Here is a 21,871-nt window from a genome sequence, read left to right on the forward strand (position 1 = left end):
AAGGATTGTCATTACATTAAACTTGATAGCTGCAGAATACACTCATTAATAAGAGTCCAACTCTCCTCCTCAAAGAAGGTTCAACTAGAGCAAGCAGCTCAGGCCTCTGTCCATTTCAAGGATGGAGTTTCCACTCCATCTTGGCAGTATGTTATTGACAGTACACTAACTTTCTAGTAGTTTGTTCACTGTTTATCAAGAAACTTTTGCTGACTGGCAAAGACCCTTTTAATTTTGAACTTTGCAAATTAATTGTATTTTGTATAAGGAACGCACAGCCCTCTGAGATTTAAAATGTTCTTTTACCCTTTTCTTTGACTTCTGAACCTTGAAATTCTTTCTGAACTTTCTGACATCTTTGGTTGTACAGGTTTTGAGAAGGAAAGAATATTCAACAAGCAAATGGCAATAAAAAGAATGTTGAAATTGGAATCTTCTTCAGAATTTGTAATAGGGAAGGATGTGGTTTAGATTCTTCTTGAAAAAAAGACTGGAATGGTAGCAAACTGAGCAAGTTAAAAGTTGTAATGCGTGGTGGAAGTGGCAGATTAAAATAGTCATTTTACCATATTGAAAACTGTTTCCCGTGATGGAAAGGTTGCAGACCTAGGAATTTGTTAGCTGTCTTCTTGATCTCTATAGGTGTGTTTCCACATTCAACTTCTCCTCTTCCGTTGCCGCTATCATGCCTTTCATTTACATTGGATGTAGCTGCTGTTTGCTTTAGTTGTGAAAGGATCTCCATGAGACAGCAGTGCCTGATCTGGAAGTGACCCTTCCAATTTTGTAAGCATGAGAGACCCAGCTAAGTCAGTAGCCCAAAGAAGCCTTCTCCTCCAAGAAAACATGACCTCTAGCTTGAAAACAATTGGAAAATTCTTATCAAGATTGAGGTTCTGTATTCATTCAGAATTTATCTAGAAGCTAATAAAAGGAATAAAAGAAAAAAAAGATAATATAGGTTAAAAACAACCCATGTAAAGTGTAGGTCTTTTCTTCTACGTTTATTTCATGGAATGGTCCTGATAAACATTTTCTATCTTACCTCAGGGCTGGTAGCGTTCTCTGTTTCCAAGCTCCACTGGCTGTTTCTTTTTTAATAGTCAGGGGAATCTTAATAGTTAAGTTTCTCTCCTATCCCAGCTTCAGACAGAGGAAGAAATATTATTAGCCTGGTTGGAGCCAGGAAGGTAGAAATTTCTCAGTTAATAACTTCTCCTTTGTTTTTTTTGAGGGCCCTTGATACTCTGTGATTGACGTTGACACTACCATTGTTTCCCTCCTTTCCCTTGCCTTCAGGACATGGGAACCCCCAAATGGGCAGTAGGCTGAAGGAGGAAGGGAAGTAACTGGCACTCGTTAAGTATATAACCAAAACATTCTTGAGCGGGGAGAGAATGTTTGCCTGTTGTTGAAACACTGTGTTGCTGGATGTGGCCCCTCCAAAAACAAAACAAATAAACAAACACGCTGAAGGATAACAGATGTATATGGGTCACTTTTAAAAGTCACAAATTCTGTAAATGTTTACTTTAGTATATCTGAATCATAAAACAGGAACATGCAGCTTGTAACATAAGCAAGCTGTGAAGTATAGACATTTATGTATTTGCATTATTTGAGAATGGAAGTCTGTATCCAATATGTCTAGGAGGAGCAAAAGTGCTTACTTGGAGGCATGTGAGGATGTCCATTGTTTGGACAGAAGAAATTTGGCTGAAGTAAATCAAAATGAAAAGAAAATACTGTTCACAGAAATACATGCATAGATAAATGGGTGTACGTACATATGCCTAGGTATGCATGTACAGTCATACCTCTCTCTCAATTGCAATTCGAACTATGAATCCTTTACTTGGCTTCTTGCTGTTCAAAAAGTTTTTAGGTCTCATGTTGGAAACATGGTTCAATTTGTGTAGCAGACAAAGTTTGTCTAAAGAGGCAAACTTTGCCTTGCAGAAGTGCTTTGAATGTAGAGATTTAAAACTTACATTTGTAATGCTTAGTATACATTCACAATTTTTTGTGTTGAGTTTTAATTCTTTCCTGATAAACTGAACAGAAAACAGAAACTGTACCAAAAGCCAGAAGATAATGGCCATACCAGCTCAGACCCAATGTGCCAGTAGGGCAGTATCCTGTCTCCAGTTGAAACTTTAAGGAAGAACAAATGGAAGGAAAAGCAAACACATAAATGATATTTCTATAGAAAACACTCTAAGCCTCAAGTGGCCTGTGGTATAGAGAATCATCAGTTGGGCTTTGTTATTATTATTTATTTTTCTCTTAGTTGTTTGTATAGTCACTTTATACTCACGTAAACTTACAACTAATGATATACAATCAATTGTTAGGCAATTTAACTGCTTGTTGAATGGAAAAATTAATTCCATTTGTTTTTTGAAGCTACTATAAACAGTATTGGATACCTCCAAGCATTTTTTTTTAATTAAAAAATATGAGGACAACTGTTTATCACCTTCCCTTGATTCATAATTGTACAGATCCTTACCATACCTTACTCAGCTGTTTTCCTTGTGGGACGTTTCTGGCTTATGAGTCATTTCAATATGAATCTGCTCTGTCACTGATCATCTTTGTTATCTTTCTCCAAACCTTATGGGATCCTTTTTGAAGTGGAAATTCCAAAAGTTTTTGCTCTTCAATATCTGGATACACCATGAATTTATGCAAAGAATGAATATGCTATCTAGTAGTCTTCTGAAAATTTGTAATGCTTGCCTTAGGAATTGTGACACAGCAATAAGTTGGTGTTTTCATGGGTCTACTTCCCAAGAAGCGTTTTTTGGGTTGGAGACTGTTTTTGTGTGTGTCAACTTAAAATTCTGCTTCCTTACATGTTTATTAAATTTCACCTGCAATGAATTACATGTTATTTTGCCATTCAGGCATTAAAAAGTGTTAGTTCTTTCTGGAGTTGGTAATCAGCTTTCACTTTGTGTCATTAATACATTGTCACACACACACAGCCTGCCATTCTCACATTTTTGGGTCACATATGAGTATGCTAAACTGTTTCAGTCCTCACAGAGGTTCTTCTTCGGCTCCAGTGGTGACCTTATTACCCTTACTTTTGCACAGATAAATATTTGGATAAAACAAGGATTATTTCACAGTGGTGTATTGAAATATATTCATTCTGTGGTGCCTCCAAATATTTTAATCTTTTAAATACTTTATTTTTTTCTTTCTGTTATACATTGAGGTCTGTTTATCAAAGTTAAAACAAGAAATCCAATACAGTTGTGTTTCTGTTCTCATAGTCTTGGTTAAAATGTATAATTTGAGAATCAGATCCTTTGCACTTTTTGATAGTTATTTTTTGTGGATTCCTTTATTATGGCTCTGCAAAGCAGTCATTTCTGGTATCTTTATGTTCAGTCTTGGCACCATATCCTGATGAGACAAACATTTTACATCTCAATGGAAGTGGGTTGCAATGCACTAAAGACACAATATTTGTTTGTAAATTTATTTTTATGTCGTGCTTACAAGCATGATATAATTTTCTTTTAACTTTAAAGATAAGACAGGTTTTCCGTCAGGAATAAACTTCAGCCTTGTGATACCTGACTTTAAAGCATGAAAAGTTTTATTTTAAGAACTTGAAAAGCTATCTAAAATTAAGTATGCTATTCTGGGAGGAAAGCTGGGGAAAAAACACCATGGTACTGTTTTTTTCTTTGTGTTTGTTGGTATTGTTTCCCCTTAAGCATCACACCTGTTTTCAATTAACAGTGTAACAAGTGATGGCTCAAGCAGTTGGACCTGAGTTCTTCCCAATTATCCTTTTTTGTTGGTTTGTTTTCTGAGATGGATACCTTCTTGGTAGCTATGGTTGAATCAGGATCACCAAACTGCTGCCACTGTCAGACAGAGTTTATGGAGGATAAGCCTATTTTGATACCTATTTGCCTGACTGTGTTGACAAGGTCTGTGACTGCTTCTGAGGAAAGCCTAACATTTTCAATTTTCATATACCTACACAACTCAGTGTATCACTGTAGCTCTTATTTGTAGCTGATCTCTGTAACACAGTCTTTGACATATCTCATTGACTGCGTAACAAGCTCAGATAGCTTCTATCAAGTACAGTTAAGAAGTTAAAAAGCTGAGGAAGGGTTAAAAATGATTGGTAGTTATATGCCTGAGTGCAACTTGGAGCCCAGCACCTGTGAAAAGCTTGAGTGACTTCAGTTGCAGCAAACGGTCCCTGACAATGCAGTGGATGACTGGCTGGCTGTGGGGAAGAATAGACAAGTTTTTCTGACATTTCTTTATTATTTCATTATGTTTCCGGATTGGTAGGTTGTGCAGCTTTTCTCTCTAAGCATATTGTGTTGTTTGCCTATTATTAAGTAACTTAGTACTCTGTGTAAGAAAAGTAGATTTATTTTCTAGACTGCTCTAGAAAGAGTGAGTCTTTCTCAGAGCATAGTTCACCAGTTTCTTCTTGTAAAGGTTTATTTAGTTATGTCATTGGAGGCACGCTATCATTGTAATTGGTTTGCTTCTTGCCTGTGTTATTTTATATCTGCCTTGAAAATAATTTCTTGCAATATCCAGAAAAAGTCAACAAGTAACCTGAGGTATATATGTTAGGAAGTAACAGCGACATGTCTTGCTGGCTGAAAGAAGGAGTTTTTCTTCTTGTATTAAAAATGCATGGGCACATCTAATAAGAGGCTGAAGTTTTATTACATAAAGCTATCATTCAAAACTATTGTGGTGGACTGAGATATGCATATATCATGTGCTATGAACATTATTATATGTCAGGTGTTATGCATTTTATATAAATAGGTGCTCCTGAAATATCCCAGTACTGCATACACTGAAGGCTTAAGTCTGTATTCCTATGTAAGGTGATTAGAAGAGTTGATGGCTTATGTGCCTGGCAGTATGTGAGGGATTTTAAGAGAAAAAAAACACATCCAAACATAGTTGAACTTCAGGTAACTTTGTTCCTTGGACCGAGTTTTCCAGTTTAGTAACTAATCCTTTTTTTTTTTAATTATTTTTTGTCTAATTAAAATTCTATTTTTTTTTTCTAATTAAAAAAATAAAAGTGCTGATGCCTTAGAATCATTTCATAAGAAACAATAGATCACTTCTGTAGCAAGCAGCTGCATAAAGAAATATAGGTTTAACCTTTACTATTTACAACTCCCCAAACATATTCCAGCAGAAACATAGGTGAACGTACATTTGAGCCTAGTGAGAGGATGTTGTGCTAATGTGGTGGTCTTAGATGAATGCATTGGAGGTGATGTATGGATTCCTGGAGGCCCAGTGATTACATGTTGAGAACTGTTGTGTGAAGTTGGTGATTGGTTGGCTTTTATGGGGACTTGAGGAGCAGAATAACAGAACAATATGTGCAAAGTTCAATTCCCCATGTGCAGTAGTGGTTAAGGTAACTTGGATGGTGGAGGGAGTTGTAGTGTACAGAGATTGCTGACTATACAGTCAGCATGTGTTTAATCAGATTTATGGTTTGACTCAGTGCAGGTATTGCCAGAGCTGGTAAGACTCCTGGAGAGCCTCTCTGCACAGTTCTTCAGCTTCCAGGAGATTTTATTAGTCTGGGCTCCATGCTGTGCACATCCACAAAGTTGTTTCTGGTCCAGCACTGGAGCTAATCTATTCTGTGGCATTAGATGATTATACACCATTCTCCCCAGTGCTCAGGATTCCCGGAATACTTTTCAGGTCTTATTAGCTCTAAGACATCCAGTTCAAAATACTTCAGAGACTGAGCAGTTGCATTCTCATACAGCAGTATTAGGTGAAATAAACCGGACCAGATCTTGTCAGGCTTGGCACCCCTGATTACTTCCTCCCTCTGGATGTGGTGACAGTTGGTGGCACGTATGTGCCCATGTGCTGGTTGTGTGGCGGCTGTGTTTCTAACATGAGACAAGAGGACAGATCCAAGATTTTATTTGTAGTGTGCTATGTGTTGCTCTTACTTGGAACAATGCAAAGGTGTTGGTGTGACAGTCAGAATTTGACTAATTTTGCTCAGAAAATGTTAATTTTTTTGTTAATTCAGGTCTACTGTTCAGACTGATAAAGCTGACATGTCATTACCTCATGATGTAGATAGTTAAGCGCAGCTGCAAAAATGGCTTGGCTTTAAAATCCAAATTCCAGATATCATATCTTCACATTATTTCTATTTTAAATGAACAGCAGATTAACAAATGTAGGTAATTCTGCTTTTTAATAGTGCAGTCCCAAGAACAGTGCCCACGAAATCTTTTAAAAAGAATTTAGCACATTTTCTTTATAATCTTTTTTTTGCTATCCATTTTTATTTTGCCATAATAATAAATGGCTTCATGTTTTCCAGCGTATTTGTTACAAAATTAGAAATGCTGTTATAATTAGAATTAATCATCTGACAGGACTGAGATTTACAGTGACGTGGTGATGACAGACTGTCCTAGGTAAAAGGCCCAGGTGAACATCGGGAATTTCTGTACTGCTCTTTTGTTTTCTTTTTTTGTGAAGGTGCTGCTGCCCAACTGGTTCCTTAAAGCGTGCTCAGCCGTGCTTTGAAGGTCCGCTTAGGAACAGCTACGTTAGAGCTTGCCCTGCCCTGTGCTGGCATTCCTAATGTTTGGTTCACCCTGTGCTTGAAGTTGCTTTCATTGTCATACGGCTTGCTGATAGATGAGGATAAAGTCAAGCTCGCACACAATGGTGTGTTAGGAACTATTCCATTACATTTCATTCATGTTTGGCACTTCTCTTTCAAACCGGAGGAAACAACTCTTATTAATGACCATGCAAAGCATTTGCTATTTTCATCAAATAGTTTTCAAGCACTTCTGTTTTTCTTTTATAGGATTTAGAAACATCCTGTTTTGCAGTTTGATACTTCTCTATTAAGAATGATCTCTCAAGCTCTCTCTCAGTCTTATACTGAGATGACTATTGCACTAGGAGCTATTTACGTACAGTAGGTGGTGTTCAAGACAAACAATACCCTGGTAATTCCCTGAGATCCCCTGAGAATCAAACCATGAATAAAATGACTTCGGGTGGAAATTGCAACTTGAAGTGATGGAAATGTTTGGAGAGTCCCATAGCTTGAACCAAGTCATCTGTAGCCATGGACTTTGAAAATGTTTGTTGTTACCTCAGGTTCTCTTCATAATCAGTTACTTGTGTCGCGTTGTCTTACTAACTGCAAGCCCTGTTTGACAGAAATGCTGTACTCTTGCAGTGTGTTGAGGACAGTATCACATGCCATACAGTGCAGAAGCACTAACACGTACTGATGGGTTATTTTAAAAATTAAGCTTATGCATGAGCTGAGGCAAAAGGACAATGGCATTGTAGTATTGGTCTTGACAGGAGGATTCAGCTAGCTTACTGCTGCTGTATAAAAAGACCAACACTTAATTTATAACAATACCATGGTAAAATTTTATGATAAATTTAGACCAATATGCTATGTTTACTGCCGGTGAGCTGTGGATCATAATATGAGCTTTTAGACTTTTAATTAATTAATTATTTTGTGGACCTCACTTAATATGATTTTTCACTATCAGGCTGGAATCTTAAAATGCTTAGGAAGAGGACAACATGCAAAAGCAGCTTAGAACTTAGTGGTTTTGGAAAAACAAGTGGAGAAAAATATTGTTAAATTTTCTAAGTAATTTTTCATTTAGATATTTTTTTCCTTTGTTCAAAAAATCATCATCTGTTCTTTTAACCTTCAATACCATCAATTTTGCTTTTGAATTAATAAATTTCCATGGATTTCATAAAATCCTGCAGTTCTGGGAGAATACCAGAAGAGCATTCTGGGAGAAAATCAGAACACACGGTAACCTTAACTTTGCATAGGTGTGACAGAAGATGACTTAGGCATATGTGAGAAGAGCAAGTATACAAATGAGCATCTTTAAAAACTGTTTAGTGCTGCAATCATTTCCCAAGTGAACGTGACAATTTACCAATGCATGCCCTATCTGCTCTGTATCCTCTTTCAATTCCCCTTCATTGTCTATTTTCGATCCTTCAGCCATTGCAGGTAGGGCAGTGTTGGCTTATACAGAGCTATCGTTTAACATACTCGATTTACTTGATTGTCCAGATTTTATTGATAAGGGAAAAAAAAATCACATTTGACTTCACAGGTTGCAAACTTTTGAAAATATGATTTTTGTTACTATATGTATATTCTTGTGTTTGCTGGTGTAGCACATCCTATTCTAGAAATTTAATCTCATTTTGCTTAGTTTCTGTTGCTGAAAACTGCAAGCACAAGTTGAAATCCTTGCAACTAGAGTTAAGAATATTCAGAAAACATATTCCTTGGACGTGGCTTTGAGAAGTCAGATGACTTGGGATTGACAGAGGATAATTGTATACATGATGAGAGCTGAAATTACAATTAGAGTAATAATCATTAGAAATGCATCTGTGCACTTCTCTGGCAGTCTTTTTCATTGTGATAGATTAAATAATTTCAACACAATTAATATTAGTCAAGAGCTAGCAATAGTGTTGAGCGAGAGTTAAACCGAGAAATGTAATGAAAATTGTCAGTAATTTTGGGAAGCTTACATTCCAGACTCATCACACTTTTTTCATTGTATTTCATCCTGTTAAGATATTTTTCTAAAATATATTCATGCTTAACTGAAAATATGAAATTAATGAGGATTAATTAAGTTGCACACTATCAACCTTCAAAAAAACAATAGTAAGGCTAGCTTAATTCAATATAAAAGTGTGAGATTTCACATGGGGAAAAAGAATCCAGTTTAAAAGCTCCTATATACTTTCCTAAATGCAAACTAGTGCTTAGTATTTCCCATGTTCTTACTGAGTGTTTCATTTTCTGGTTTATTCATTAATTTCAGAAATGGAATAGAGTAGTTGGTAAAAGTACTGTGAAATAACCAATTTTAATATCTGCTTCAGCTAGCAAGTAGCATGCCTAATGTGTAATATTTAGGCTCTGTAAGCAAGGTTGGAAATCCAGCCTTTGACCTATTATAGGTGTCGGAAAGAGAAGCAAATATTTCCTTCTTCCCCCCCCTTTTTTTTCCCACAAAACATGTTCATATGGTAGCCATGTGAAAACTCTGCATTTCTCACTCCACAGTCTAAGTGTGATCTTTGAAAAGGCTTTTCAATTCAAAAAGAATTTTGAATTCTGGTAGTGAAATAACTCAGTGTGTAAGGAAACTGGAAAACAGATATTGAGTGCTAAACATCAGTAGGTTTCTACAAACTCCTAGTGTCTTTGATCCAGACTCTAGGAAATATGCATCCATTATCGAAGTGAAATTTAAGGTAGACTAGAAGAAGGGAGGCAAAAATACAGTCATATATAAGCATGCATAAGAAGTATCTTCCTATTTAGAGCAGTGTAGCTGTATAGAATTAGTTTAGGTCAACTTCAAAACGTAAGTTACATTAATTAGGACTCTGAAAGCTAGTGACTTTTTATTGTCAGTGAAAAAGACTTAGAGGGAAAAGAAGTTTCTTATCAATAGATCTGTTTTTCAATATTGCAGGGCTGTTTTATGCATTTTACCAAGGAGAGAGGGGTTGTAGTGTTTTTTTTTGTTTTGTTTTTGTTTTCTTAGCCACTAGGCTGGAGTAACTTGTAGCACAATAGATTTTTTTTAATTGATAACTTGTGGTCATCAGTATAATTTTTTTTAAGGTAAGTAAAATGGACTAACATACAAACATGAAGATTCTTGCAGATAGTTTATAGAACATTTTAAAGATAGTATTTCAAAGCACCATATATTTGGTTATCTGTATTTTCATATGTTCTACAACACTGCGCATATTTTCAAAGCAGAAATTTAAGAAAATTCTTGATATATATAAATATATATGTAGTGTGTGTACTGTAGAAATAATAGCTAATCTGGAAATAATCTCAGTTGGTCAGGTTATTTAATTTTCTGTGCCTAGATGTTTAGAAAGTGAAACAGAAAATCCAGATACATCCTGGTAACTGTTTCTTAGAGCAGTGAAAGCTGAATATGGGGGCCATATGATTCGCTGTTAGTAGGCATCTAGAGCAAAATTCAAGATAAATAAATGTGTACTCATCCATATTAAAACATTCAAACTTTCTGGTGACTGTCACTTGACTCCCCTACCTCAAGCATGTGGGCAGGTGGTCTACAGATGGCATGGTCTGTTTGGCTTGTCTGTGAGTAACGTACACAATGCAGTCTATGCTGAGTTCATAGGAAGAGGAGTTTCATGTGTTGATGCATAATATAATAAGCTTTTTACATTGCAAGACAATCTAATTTTTGTTTTTTATTTAACTGTTTAGGCGTCTGAACAAGAATAAATTGCAAGTTCTTCCAGAGCTGCTTTTTCAGAACACCCAGAAGTTAACCAGATTGTAAGTACAATGTGATTTATGTTTCTATTGTAAGTTCCTTATTGTTATATGGATTTGCATGTGTGGGTTTTGACTGAGGTGAGAGCTTTAATTTTCATGATATTAGAACTGCTAGATAATAAGGGTTTTTAAGGTGATGTGTTGTCTTTTTGTGTACTGGTAATGCCATAGAGCATAAATAGGAAAGAGAAGATAAACTGCGAAATGCTCCTGTTGTTCTCATCTTCGCCATGATGACTTCAAGGTGAATTATTCTCAACTCTCTAAGTACAGATATAGAAATCACTAAAAATGGCAACATCTCATCCCTTATAGTCTAGATGGCCTTAAAGAGATTGCATACTCTCAGTACTGAAAAATTACCATATTGACATAACACAGATTTTTAATTTATTTTTTATTTATTTATTTTAAACTAAGCCAAATCATTGCCAGGCAGACCAGTGTGGTTATGGCTGTTGCCTCTTCAGTCAGGAAGATGAAAAATTCTTTTTCTTCCCTTATTTCCTCATTGTATTGAAATAGAAAACAACAAAAAAAAAAAGTTAGATGTTTAGAAGGCATCCCAACCAGCATCAACACCCAGCTAACATGAGCTTCAAATCATGTTTTTCTTGGGGGGGGAGGGAAGCTATGAGAAAGCTGAACTCATCAAAAACAAGTCCTGCCAAAGTTTAGCTCATGATCCAGTCTGTATTTTAGAAGGATATACCGTATGGTTGAACTTTTTTTTTTTTTTAAGCTTGACTTCATTTGTAGAAGATTTCTTATAGGATTTATGATTTGGTTAGAGATATTGAAAAGTTACTTTAGGATGGCTGAGAAGTTGCTTCAATCTATGTGGAAGTTTTGTAATTGTTTTAATACCTCTGTATGTAACCAAACAAAGCAGTGAGGCAGTACAGTAAATTTTACTTCCTGTGGAAATGCAAAACACATGGTGATGATGAAGATTAATTTTGGAATCGGTTGAATATTTAAAAAAATAGTCTCTTTGTTGAAGTTGGTGTCAGAACTTGCCCATGAAAAACTTAGTGTGCAAGTAAAGGAACCACATTGTTCTGGAGATAATAAATAAACAAAAAATGATGAACCATAGCTGTTCTTCGGTTTCAAAATGCACTTGAAACATCTTAGGACTTGTTTTTGACTAATTCAGCTTTTTCATAGCTTTTAAGTGCACTGGAAAATATTTGCTTAATGGGTTTGTTAGGGCTTAGTGATTTGTTTGTGTTTCCTAATGTTGTTTGCTTATTTCTGAAATTCTGTATCTTGAAACTTCTCTTGAGTATAAAGCTTGAGCAGGTACTTGTGGATACCATTATCTGCTCTCCAGAAGATGCTAGTTGTATTTATTTCATAGAAGACTTGCTTCATGGAGATTTCCTAAAGTGATGGTGATGCCTTTAAGATTAAAAATAAATAAAGAAGAATTATAGAGTTTACATCAATTCATATAGAGCATGCTGTAGCTTCCTCTGTGTGTGGTAGCACTGTACATGTACTGTTATAGGTTTGAAATAAGCTTTCTGGTCATTTGTGATTTCAAAGGAAGGTTGGTTGTTGATCACTTGTGTGTGTTTATCTTAAGGAACCTTGCACAAAGAAGCTTTATGAAAGTAATTGAGATTTTTCAATACCAGAGTGGTGTTTTTTTTTTTTTTTAGTAGATCATATAATCACGATGCATTATAGTCCTTAACAGCAAGGGTAATAATTTTGCTTTTAGAATATAAAGATTGTAACAAAATTACATTAAATACACTGATTAATATGAGTGCTGTATTCTCTAATGCCTCCCAATGGATGCCGTTGAAATATTTGTCTTTATTCACTGACATTCATTCAAAGTCTCATTACTGTTTAATAGTGATTTAGATGGATCACTGTAGCACTGTTTATCAGTAAAAATGTGCTTTTTCTTTTGAGGATACAAGTATTATACATACTGTATATTTTAAGTAAAATAAATCTTAGCGAAGTGAGCAGTTATGGTTCCAAATGCAGTTGGCTTTTATGTTTTTCAATGATGGGGTAAGAATAAGAACTTTGTTACCTATTGGGATATATGTACATATCTGTATATAGTTAAATTTTGAAGAAAAGTAGAAGTATACATCAAAGATAATTACTTTGTGGTTTGTATTACTCTTTTGTTCCTACTGCTGGTAGATTTCAGAGTTGTTCTTTCTCACTTCTCTTAAAACTACTCTTAAATATAACAGTGCCAGTCTACTTAGTTCACAACTGGCTTTCTGGGTAAATCACATCAATGAAGAAGCATGATGCGTGCATTCCTCTCCTGCAGCTGCTCCGACCTAGCCTTTCAAGAAGAAAGCATAGCTGAGAACGTGATGAAAGGGGGTAAAAAGCAAAGCAAAAATGTGTGAGTGAATGATACATGGGTGATGCAGATCCTGTGGAATTTATGATAAGAGAATTAAAATGGAGATAAAAAGGTGTAGCTAATATTTTTTTTTTTCCATAATAGTGGTATATTGCTTTTACAGACATACTTTCAAACTACGTTAACTCTGGACTAGTAAGTTATGTACCAGTTAGTTTATTCTTTTTAAATGGTTATGCTTCTGATAAGCTTGTAAGTGCAAAATGGAGTTTTTAATAGTTGAGCTCAATACAGCTCAAATGGTGCCAAGTGTGAAGAAGTAATTATTGCCATGAATTATGCCCAGCATGGAAAAAATTGATCATATTGGGTGGAAATGAGGAGCTTGTAGTGATGGCCACATAGCAAATGCACATGAAATCAGCAGTGATTCTTACAGCTGTTCTCTTTAGCAGGCATACAGGGAACCATAACAGACTACAACTGTGTTAATAAAAGTCCAGACTCGATTTAAAAAAAAATAAAAACCAAGATAACATTTTAAGTTTGATAACTTGATAGTAGCATGAAAGTTAAGCATATTTATTAGCATTAGTAGATTTTTGTGTAGATGGGGTGAGAGACCTGCTTTAATATGCAGAAATTCTTCCTGCCGGAGGGTTTCAGGAAGACCTGTTAATGCTTCAGGAATAGTTAAAAGTTTTAAAACAAATACCAAGATTTCTCTCACTCTTTTGTCAGCTGGACTGAAATGTGCCTGTGAGTTTAGTGAAGGAGTAGCCTTGATGTAGTTCCGTATCAGCAGTGTATCTTATGTCTCGCTGCTGGAAATGGAGGTACAGATCACTATGCTTCTCTGTCAGTGATATGCTTGAAAATCTAGAGAAGAAACTTGTTTGGTGATGTGTTCTTCTCTTGTTCTGCATACGCACAGTCTGTGTAGTTTGGGACAGCTGTCCAGTTGTCCCAGGTGCTTTCCTTGTTTGTCTCCGTAGCGTACTTGTGTCAGGGCATTGTGTGCTTTCACTAAAATTTCATCTTTAAGGTAATTAACGAATTTGAGTGAGGAAATAGATACTATCTGAGAAGCCTTCTAAATGAACCACTTAACTCCAGGTACCTTTGTTTTTTTCTCCAACTTTCTCCCAGAGTGCTGAACTACAGGATATCCTGCATCTTTTACAGCGTTGCTTAGGCTTCGTTGTCACATCTGGTGAATATTAGAAGCAGGAAAAAAATATCTATAGGGGGAATAAACCTTAGGTGGAATGTGAAACATCCCACCAAATCAGTTTCTCATAAGGTTTTGAGCCTTTTCTTCTAGAAAGAACAGTTTTGAGACTTGTGGATTTTGTTTGCTTTAGTTTAAATGAGACTTTTAAGTTAGTTAGCTGGTGAATGAGCCCTTCAGATTGGATTCTCTGGTGGAAATGTTTGCCATTGCTCTGATGCCTTGACTTCCTAGGCTTTCAGCTTCTTGAATGTTTTATCTAGGATAAATAATTGAGTATCTAATAATTCAAACTGCAGGCACTTTTAATGAGAAACCTGAATCGTGAAAAAGACATTTTTAATATTTCCAGAAATGGAAACAAGAAAAAAATGTTGTATAGTTACAGATATTTATTAATATTGAGCCATTGAGGAAAAAAATAATTAACATAATACACATGGTAAAAGTGCAAAAGAATTATAGTCAATGAAAACATGCAATATAGAAGTTATAAAAACAGGCTTTGATTCCGGGGTTAGTATTTTTTAATATTTAAAATAAATTGTGAAATTTACTTACGAAGTTTATAAACAAAGCTTTGTGTGTACTGAAATCATGAGTTTCTTTCGTATGCACAGCTGGTTTATAAAATGACCATACTGTATCTGTTTTTTCACTGAAGGCCAGGTGTGCTAATGGTCCATGATGAGATATTTAAATATTTAAAAACAAACAAAAAAACTCAAGCCAGCTCCTGAATTGTCAAAGGAAAGCAACGTTCCTTAGTTCAGATGAAAATAACTCCTAAGTGCTCTGAGTCTTGCTGTGGATCAGCTGCTCTTAGAAGAATGAAAGAGGATATGTGGAACTTCATTAACCTGCAGTCATCCCCTGTCATTTGTAATGAAACTTAAGGTATTTTATCTGATTGCTTCTGCGTGCCATTTACTTTCAAAATGTTTTCTTCCTGAAATAAGAGAAATGTGTAATGATCGTTCTCTTTACAATTAATTTAAAACAACAATATGAACCTGATGTGTTACTTACAATCATGATTTTGACAAGTCTAGTGTGAATTAGATTTTACCAATTCCCGCTTTCTTTTGAGGGCTTTTATGGCTAAGATCTTTAACGTAGCTTGGAAATGCATATGTTTGCTTCACCAAAAATTTGTTCGTGATTTTCTAGAGCTGTCATTTGTAAACCCTCCTTTCCAGCCTGATCTTTAGCAAGCTGTAAGCATGAAATCATGCCTTCTGATCAAATTCTGAAGCTTTTATCTAACAAATGTCATCAGAAGGCCTGTTTGGAAAAGGGACAGTTCATAATTTTTATTAGTGTCCCCTTTATTTTTCTTTTTGTTCTCTTCCTAGAAAGAGAGATCTTGCAGATCTGGCTTACAGCTCCATTATCATTTCATATTAAAGCAGGATCCTGACAATTTAGATATTACACGAGTTTGAGTTACGGTGTTGCCATGACAAAATAGCAAGGGCTGTAACAGCATGGTTTTGTGGTTTTTCCACATCCAATAACTGTAGTTTTACTGTGCATAGATCGCAGCAGGTCTTTTTAGAAGACAGTAAATAATTATAGTAAGCGTTTGCTGGTCTCCAGGGTGCAATTCTGCTTGAGAAAGATGTGCATTAGGTCAGAGGTTTGTGCTGCAGATAGCTGGATGACATTTACACCATTTATCAAGCTGAAGTCATTTTATATCTTCTTTTGGCTCTGGTTGAAAATAATATATTTAGCAATTTTTATATAAATACACCAGTTTTATATGGGAAGTCTAAGGATTCTTTTTCCTGTTTAAATTAATGCAGAAGATAACTTGAATTTTCAAGAATATGATTTGTTTTTTAAAAAGAAAATTAAAAGTATAAAATAAGTGAGGACATTTCAAAAGACTTTGGCTTCAGTGTTGCTTTTTCCCTTCTGTGAAACTGGTTATTCAAAATGATACTGAGCAAAAGTCTTGTTTTCCTTCCTAGGGCAAATAGACATGACTGGAGTAGAAAGGGTGCTCTTGGTGGAATTTACTTATGGGTTTTAGTGGCATCTTTTTGCTAAGAAGACATCTATTGCCAACTTCTGTGATTGGTTATTCTATTACATAGCTATTTAAGGTAGTTTGTGGCAAAGGTTTATACATTTCCAGAATAAATATCACATATGCCGATTAAGTGCAAGTCTGCATTGGAAATAAGCTGTAGTACTCTGTTAGCTGAGTAACTGAAATATTACCTTTCATTTTCAGTATTTACTAGAAATAATATATTTTTCTATGCTTTTAAAAATTAGACATACTATTTTGGTTGGTGTTCAGTCAAAGAATTCAGGAGGCTTACAATTTGTAAGATAAATTTGACACTAACTTATTTGGTAGCTTTAAACATGTTGCTGGGTGTCTGTTTTCCTAAATGTATATTTTTTTAAAAGCAGTCTTACCAGTGTGTTCTAGTTGCGTATTATGTAGACATATGATAACATTAAGTAAGAGAAATAAAATTATACAGTTATTGCCCACTTAAGCATTTTACAGTTTAGGATTGTGTTATTTTACTAACACCCAGAGTAGCCTTGTAAACTTCCTAAGTCCAGCCCAGAAACTTTATGCTAACAGGGCTATTGTAAGTAGTTTCTGATGCATTCTAAAATTTCTTCTTATTCTTAATATCAAGAAGAAGAAATATTAATAAAATATAGTATTTAGTCACTTTATCCAATTAGACATTAATTCCCATCAGAATTATTTCTTATCTCCAGAATATTTAATATCCTATGTTGCTCAGCCAAACATATCTTTTCTGAACTTCTGCAGGCTAACAATATTTGTTTTCCTCGCTTTGGAGGTCTTTTTATTTTCTTTTCTTTTTTTTTTTTTTTTTAACAATTGCAAACCCATTGTCTTTCTAAGTTCAGGAATCTGATAGATGACTTTTGCTTCTAGAGAGAATGGGACTTTTGTGTTAGCGTGGAAATCGTGATGTCAACAACTTCTGGCACTGAGTAACTGCTGATTCGGTTGTGGAACTGTGTGTGAAGGTGGGATTGAATGTCTCAAGAAGGCAGATTGTAGCACAGGGTGTAAGGAAGAGTGTCTTCCTGACAGGGCGGAGAGGAGCAAGCATTAAGTCTTTATGAAATCTCATGTGAAAATATCCACTGGCTTTATAGATATGCAGTTGCATGGAATATCATAGAAGTGATTAGTGCCAAAATATGTATATTGGATATATGTTTTTTTAAGCAGATGAAGAGGGTGCTTGTGTTCACATTTTAATGTGAAATGATCAAACTTTGTGGATAACTAGATTTTGTTTTTAAAGAGAGATCCCTAAGTTTCAATTTCTGTGTCATGAGTGAAATGAATCCTGCAACCATGGAAATAGGCTTGTTAGAGGAGTTTCTGAGAAAAATAGCAAAATCAGTCTGTTAATTCAGCTATTTCTTCTTCTTTTTTTTTTTCCCCTGCTTTTCATCCAGTGTATTATTCCACTTTCTTACTCAGTGCATCTCTCGGAGTATGGCTTCTTTGTCAAGTGGTAGAGACCAAAATGTGATCAGTGCAGGAAAGCAAGTTCCATCACTTCTAAAGCTTTGTAGATGCACCGACTGCATTGAGTTGATCTGGGTGAATATCCTGCATGATTTGTAAAATGGGGAAATTTACGATTTCTGTATCCTGCTCAGCTAATTAGTATTACAAGGCCCTTTTATAAGCGGTGTCAGAGGTGTTGTCTTGCAGTAATTTCACGCGAAAATGATAGATGGGAATTCATATTGATAAACTCTTTTTAAGAGCTGTTGGTGAAACAGACTGTTTTGCTGCTTTTGTGTGAGTTGCTACAAAGACAGCTCGATCAGAACTCCTTGGTTACTCATCACCTGGGTAGATGGAGACATGGTTTGTGAAGGTGGTCGTGTATGCTCTGCCAATTTTGAAATGCATTCTTTTTAACAGGCTTCAGCTTCTGGTTTTGGAGTGACAAGTTAGAACTGGGGGGAAAGCACAGTGACTCAGCTTCTTGTTATGATGGTTTCACATGACTAACAGCTATTGCAGAGTTCTTGACATACAGTAGTTGTGTGTGGGCATATTGGCTTACCATTTTCTTACATTAACGTTTGGAACTTCAGTCTTTTGCTCTTGTTAACACCAGTTCAAGTGTAGCTTGCTTTGAAGTAGGGGTAAGCTTGGGGAGGCAGTTGTCAGAGTGGGTGCCTCTGTTGAAGTCATAGGTGGCTTTGCTCAATTCAAGGGGATTGAATAGCTGTGGAGGTTGCTGGGTGGTCAGAGAACAGTTAGGTCCTATCTGCAAGTATATTATTTCTGCAGGTATTCTGACCTGATGGTTTGTAGGCCACTTCTTTTCCAGAAGTTGACTAACCATGTTGGTCTGACTGTATGCTGGAGGAAGTTTGTTGCAGTCAGATTTACTGCATTTGCTTTGTTAACTTGTTGTTTTGGTCCCTTTACTAGAGTTAGTCTGCAAATGTCAGCACATTGTGGTGTCCTTGCACATAATTAACTGCTATAGGGACATTGATTCTCTTGTTTAAAAATTTCCTTTTAGTTAATTCATGTATGAATATCTTTAGTGCTTTCCCTATTGATTTTACATTGAGAGCAGCTGAAAAGCATTTTGCTGAATGCTCTGCTAGTGGTTCCTGCCCATAGTTTAAATGAGCAGTTGCAAATTTCCTTTTAAATTTTCATGATTGCAACTAGGAGAAAGTGCAGAATAGTTACAGCTTTGTTGGTTAACAGGAGATTTGAATAGGAGTGCTTAACATTATTTTTGTATTTGAGGCTATTTCCATAAGTGAGGTGAATGTAGGAACAGATTGAATGGGTGACTTGAAGCACAGACATCTCATCTGCTTAACAGGGAAAAATATAATAGTGATAATGTAAATATTTGCATTGCTTGCCATAATAGGTTGTCATCCTGAGGTTCAAGATGAATTTATATCCAGTGTCTTGTAAAGTCCTTTGAAATGCTCTGGACATACTTTGCAAATAATGAGAGTTAGTTTTAGTGTGCATAGGGATAGTAGAAGCAGGTGATGCAGTCATTGTTGAGGTGGCAAAGAGAGGGTTCTATTCTTCTTGCACAGCAAGTCTGGATTTTAATCAGTGACTTCAAAAATGAAAGGCCATTTTCCATCACTGGCTTTCTGGCACCCACCTCTACTGTTTGCTGTTTTGCAGCAGCAGAATGCAGCTTTGTCTGCAGAGATTCATTGTGTATTCAGAGGGCCCTGAGTGTAAAGGTTATTGTGGGTAAAATGATGCAAGACGAAACGCTTCCTTGTTTTAATTCTCATTTGATTTCATTCTAGAAAGCTGTAATGTGTACAATAGGAAGCTTAAGTCAGGCTTTCTGGAACTTTTCAATATGTTTCAATGTGGGAGCAATAGGCCATGCCTATTTAAAGTATTTCAGACACTTAGAGGTCATCAAAATGAATACTGCTATACCTTGTAAATGCACCATGGTTGCATTTGAAATAAAATCATAAATGTTCCAGGATATCATTGTAATTCAAATCTCTGTCAGCTGAGAGAAACGATGGGATTGGAGCCTGAGGCATGTGTCTGCGTGATGCTGCCCTTCACAAGGGTCAGCGTGGAGCTGTGCTGGGAGGGATGGGATCAGGACTGGGGTGGTTTTATGTCCCAAGTGTAGTCTGCCGTTGTAAAATTTGTAAGAGTAGCAACTATTTATGAAACAAAATTTAAATAACCTGTGCAAGTCATGCAATGTTATATTACTACAGAAATAGATCAGCAAGGGAGGTTTATTAACTTTTCAGTCTTATGACTAAGAGGAGGATGTGATACAAGGTGTGCTTTAGAGCTGCTCTTATTTCTTAGCTCCCTGTAACATACTGAAAGCCAAGGCTTATGACACCTTGTGTAAAAAGATTCTAAGAGCTGTTTTTTTAGCATGTTTCTTCTTATATAATGCTTTGAAAAGTAGATAATTCAAAGATACAGTAATTCCACTGTTGAAGTTTGAGATTTTTACAATAAAAATGCAAATACTATTCAGAAATGTCATTAAGCATTTTTGGAATTAAATACACATCTTTTGATTTGCTTTTTTAAAACTTGCTGATGGGCTGCTAATAGGGACAGACACATCCATGAGAAGTTGTGGGTTTTTTTAGGAAACAGCTGATAAGGATTTACTTAATTGCTATTGTTATATGGAGGGATGTTAAGTTATATTTTGGAGTGGCTTACATGAAAAATGCAATGACAGTTTTTACTGAACTGTGTATGGAGAAAATGTTGAAAACTAAGGTAGCCAATATCACAGCATCCAAATTTTATTTTTCCATACTTAGTGTCTTGTGTGGAGTGTATAATCTTGTGCCCTATCATACAGTCATGTGAAGAGAACTCATTATTTTGTCAGTTCTGATAATATCACTGTGCCAGTCCTGCTTGCAGCACGGTTCCTGTACCACTGCAAGTGCAGAAGGTCGCTGAGTGGACTAGAACATTATCAGTCTCCAAGAGCCGGGCTGATTTTTCTATGACTGATGTGCATGCACACAGTAACCATATCTTTGAAAGTACTATGAATAGAATATTTGCTTTTTTCCTTGATTCACTTGTATTCACACTTTTCTGTTCCGCTCTTTCCCAAAAATTGCTTGATTAATCCCATACTTGACATTCCTTTCCTGGGAGCAGAGTTGACTTAACCTTGTGCTTAGTTTCTGTTAGCACCCGAGCTTTTTCTGCAGAACTGGCAGCTGTTCTGATGTCTGATCTTAGTGTATTTTGGGCTTAGTCTATTTGGGTACTTGTTGGTCAGTAGGAGGTACTTCACTTAACTTGCCTTCCTTTACTCTAGAGGCCTGATATTTCTTCTGCTATATGAAGTATTTCTATTGCTGCAAAAGACTACACTTGAAAGACCAGTCCCAGGATTTTGCAATGTGATAAGATTAGCTGCCATAAAGCATGTCTGTCTGTCAATTTGATACACAGAAGATGTGGTGGCACATCCTCACCTGAGCAAGGGTATTGCTCCAGAAGGCAGTGACTCACCTAACGGAGTTATCTACTGAAGCTCCACGCATTTTGTTGTGTTTTCTTCTATTAGCTATGGTAGTGGGAAGTGCTTGGTACAGTGTTGCTATTTCTATCAGTCCTTCATGTAATGAGGACAGAATTAGACTACCATTGCTCAGTTAGTCTGCTTAGTTTTGACTTTTAAGGCAACATTTGTCAAGTATTTTGATAAAGTGTACTTCATAGGCATCAATAGGGACCACATGCTCCAGAGGGACCACAGCAATAGTGGCATTGTTCCTGACGTGAGAGCAAGCAAATTTCCCATAAGCCTGGGGAATGCAGCATGCCACTTGAGCCAGTTGGTGGTGAACTTCAAAAGAAAACAATTTATGTTGCTTTTTTATTGGCCTTGGGGTTTTCACTGTTTTATCTTCAAAACTGGTATTTCAGTTGCTTGAAAGGAATTATTTTCCTTCACTGCTTATTAGTTTTTTTCCCAAATGGCATTACTACTTTTTAGAAATGAGGACTACCTCACTCTCTTGCAGCTGCAACTTATTGTGGCTCCTATTTAATTAGATGATCCAATTTCATTGTGTATGTGTACAGAGAACCCATCGTGAGATTGGTCTGTGGATAGTAGTGGCTTACAAAAGACATTGGATCTGATGTCAAACTTTGCAAAATAATAATATTATTTTAAAAAGGAAATTGAAAAAAAAGCATGAGCTAGATTTTCTTTTCAACTTCAGAGTTGAAGTTTCAGATACTCATACTGAAACAAGCTCCTTCAGTTATCAGTGGATATTAAATGCTAGATATATGCTACAGATGCTGGAGGTATTGATG

The 21,871-nt window shown here is 36.0% G+C and overlaps 1 protein-coding gene across 3 annotated transcripts in view; it reads left to right on the plus strand.

Moving 5' to 3' along the window:
- Positions 1-21,871, plus strand: part of SLIT3 (slit guidance ligand 3) — a 508,988-nt gene that overhangs the window by 45,373 nt on the left and 441,744 nt on the right. For all 3 annotated transcript variants that reach the window (XM_035562875.2, XM_035562874.2, XM_035562876.2), the window contains one exon: positions 10,352-10,423. In XM_035562875.2, coding sequence (XP_035418768.1) covers positions 10,352-10,423 — 72 coding nt within the window. The remainder of the gene's footprint in view (positions 1-10,351; positions 10,424-21,871) is intronic.

This window comes from Cygnus atratus, chromosome 14, assembly GCF_013377495.2.
Source record: "Cygnus atratus isolate AKBS03 ecotype Queensland, Australia chromosome 14, CAtr_DNAZoo_HiC_assembly, whole genome shotgun sequence".
NCBI classification, from domain to species: domain Eukaryota; kingdom Metazoa; phylum Chordata; class Aves; order Anseriformes; family Anatidae; genus Cygnus; species Cygnus atratus.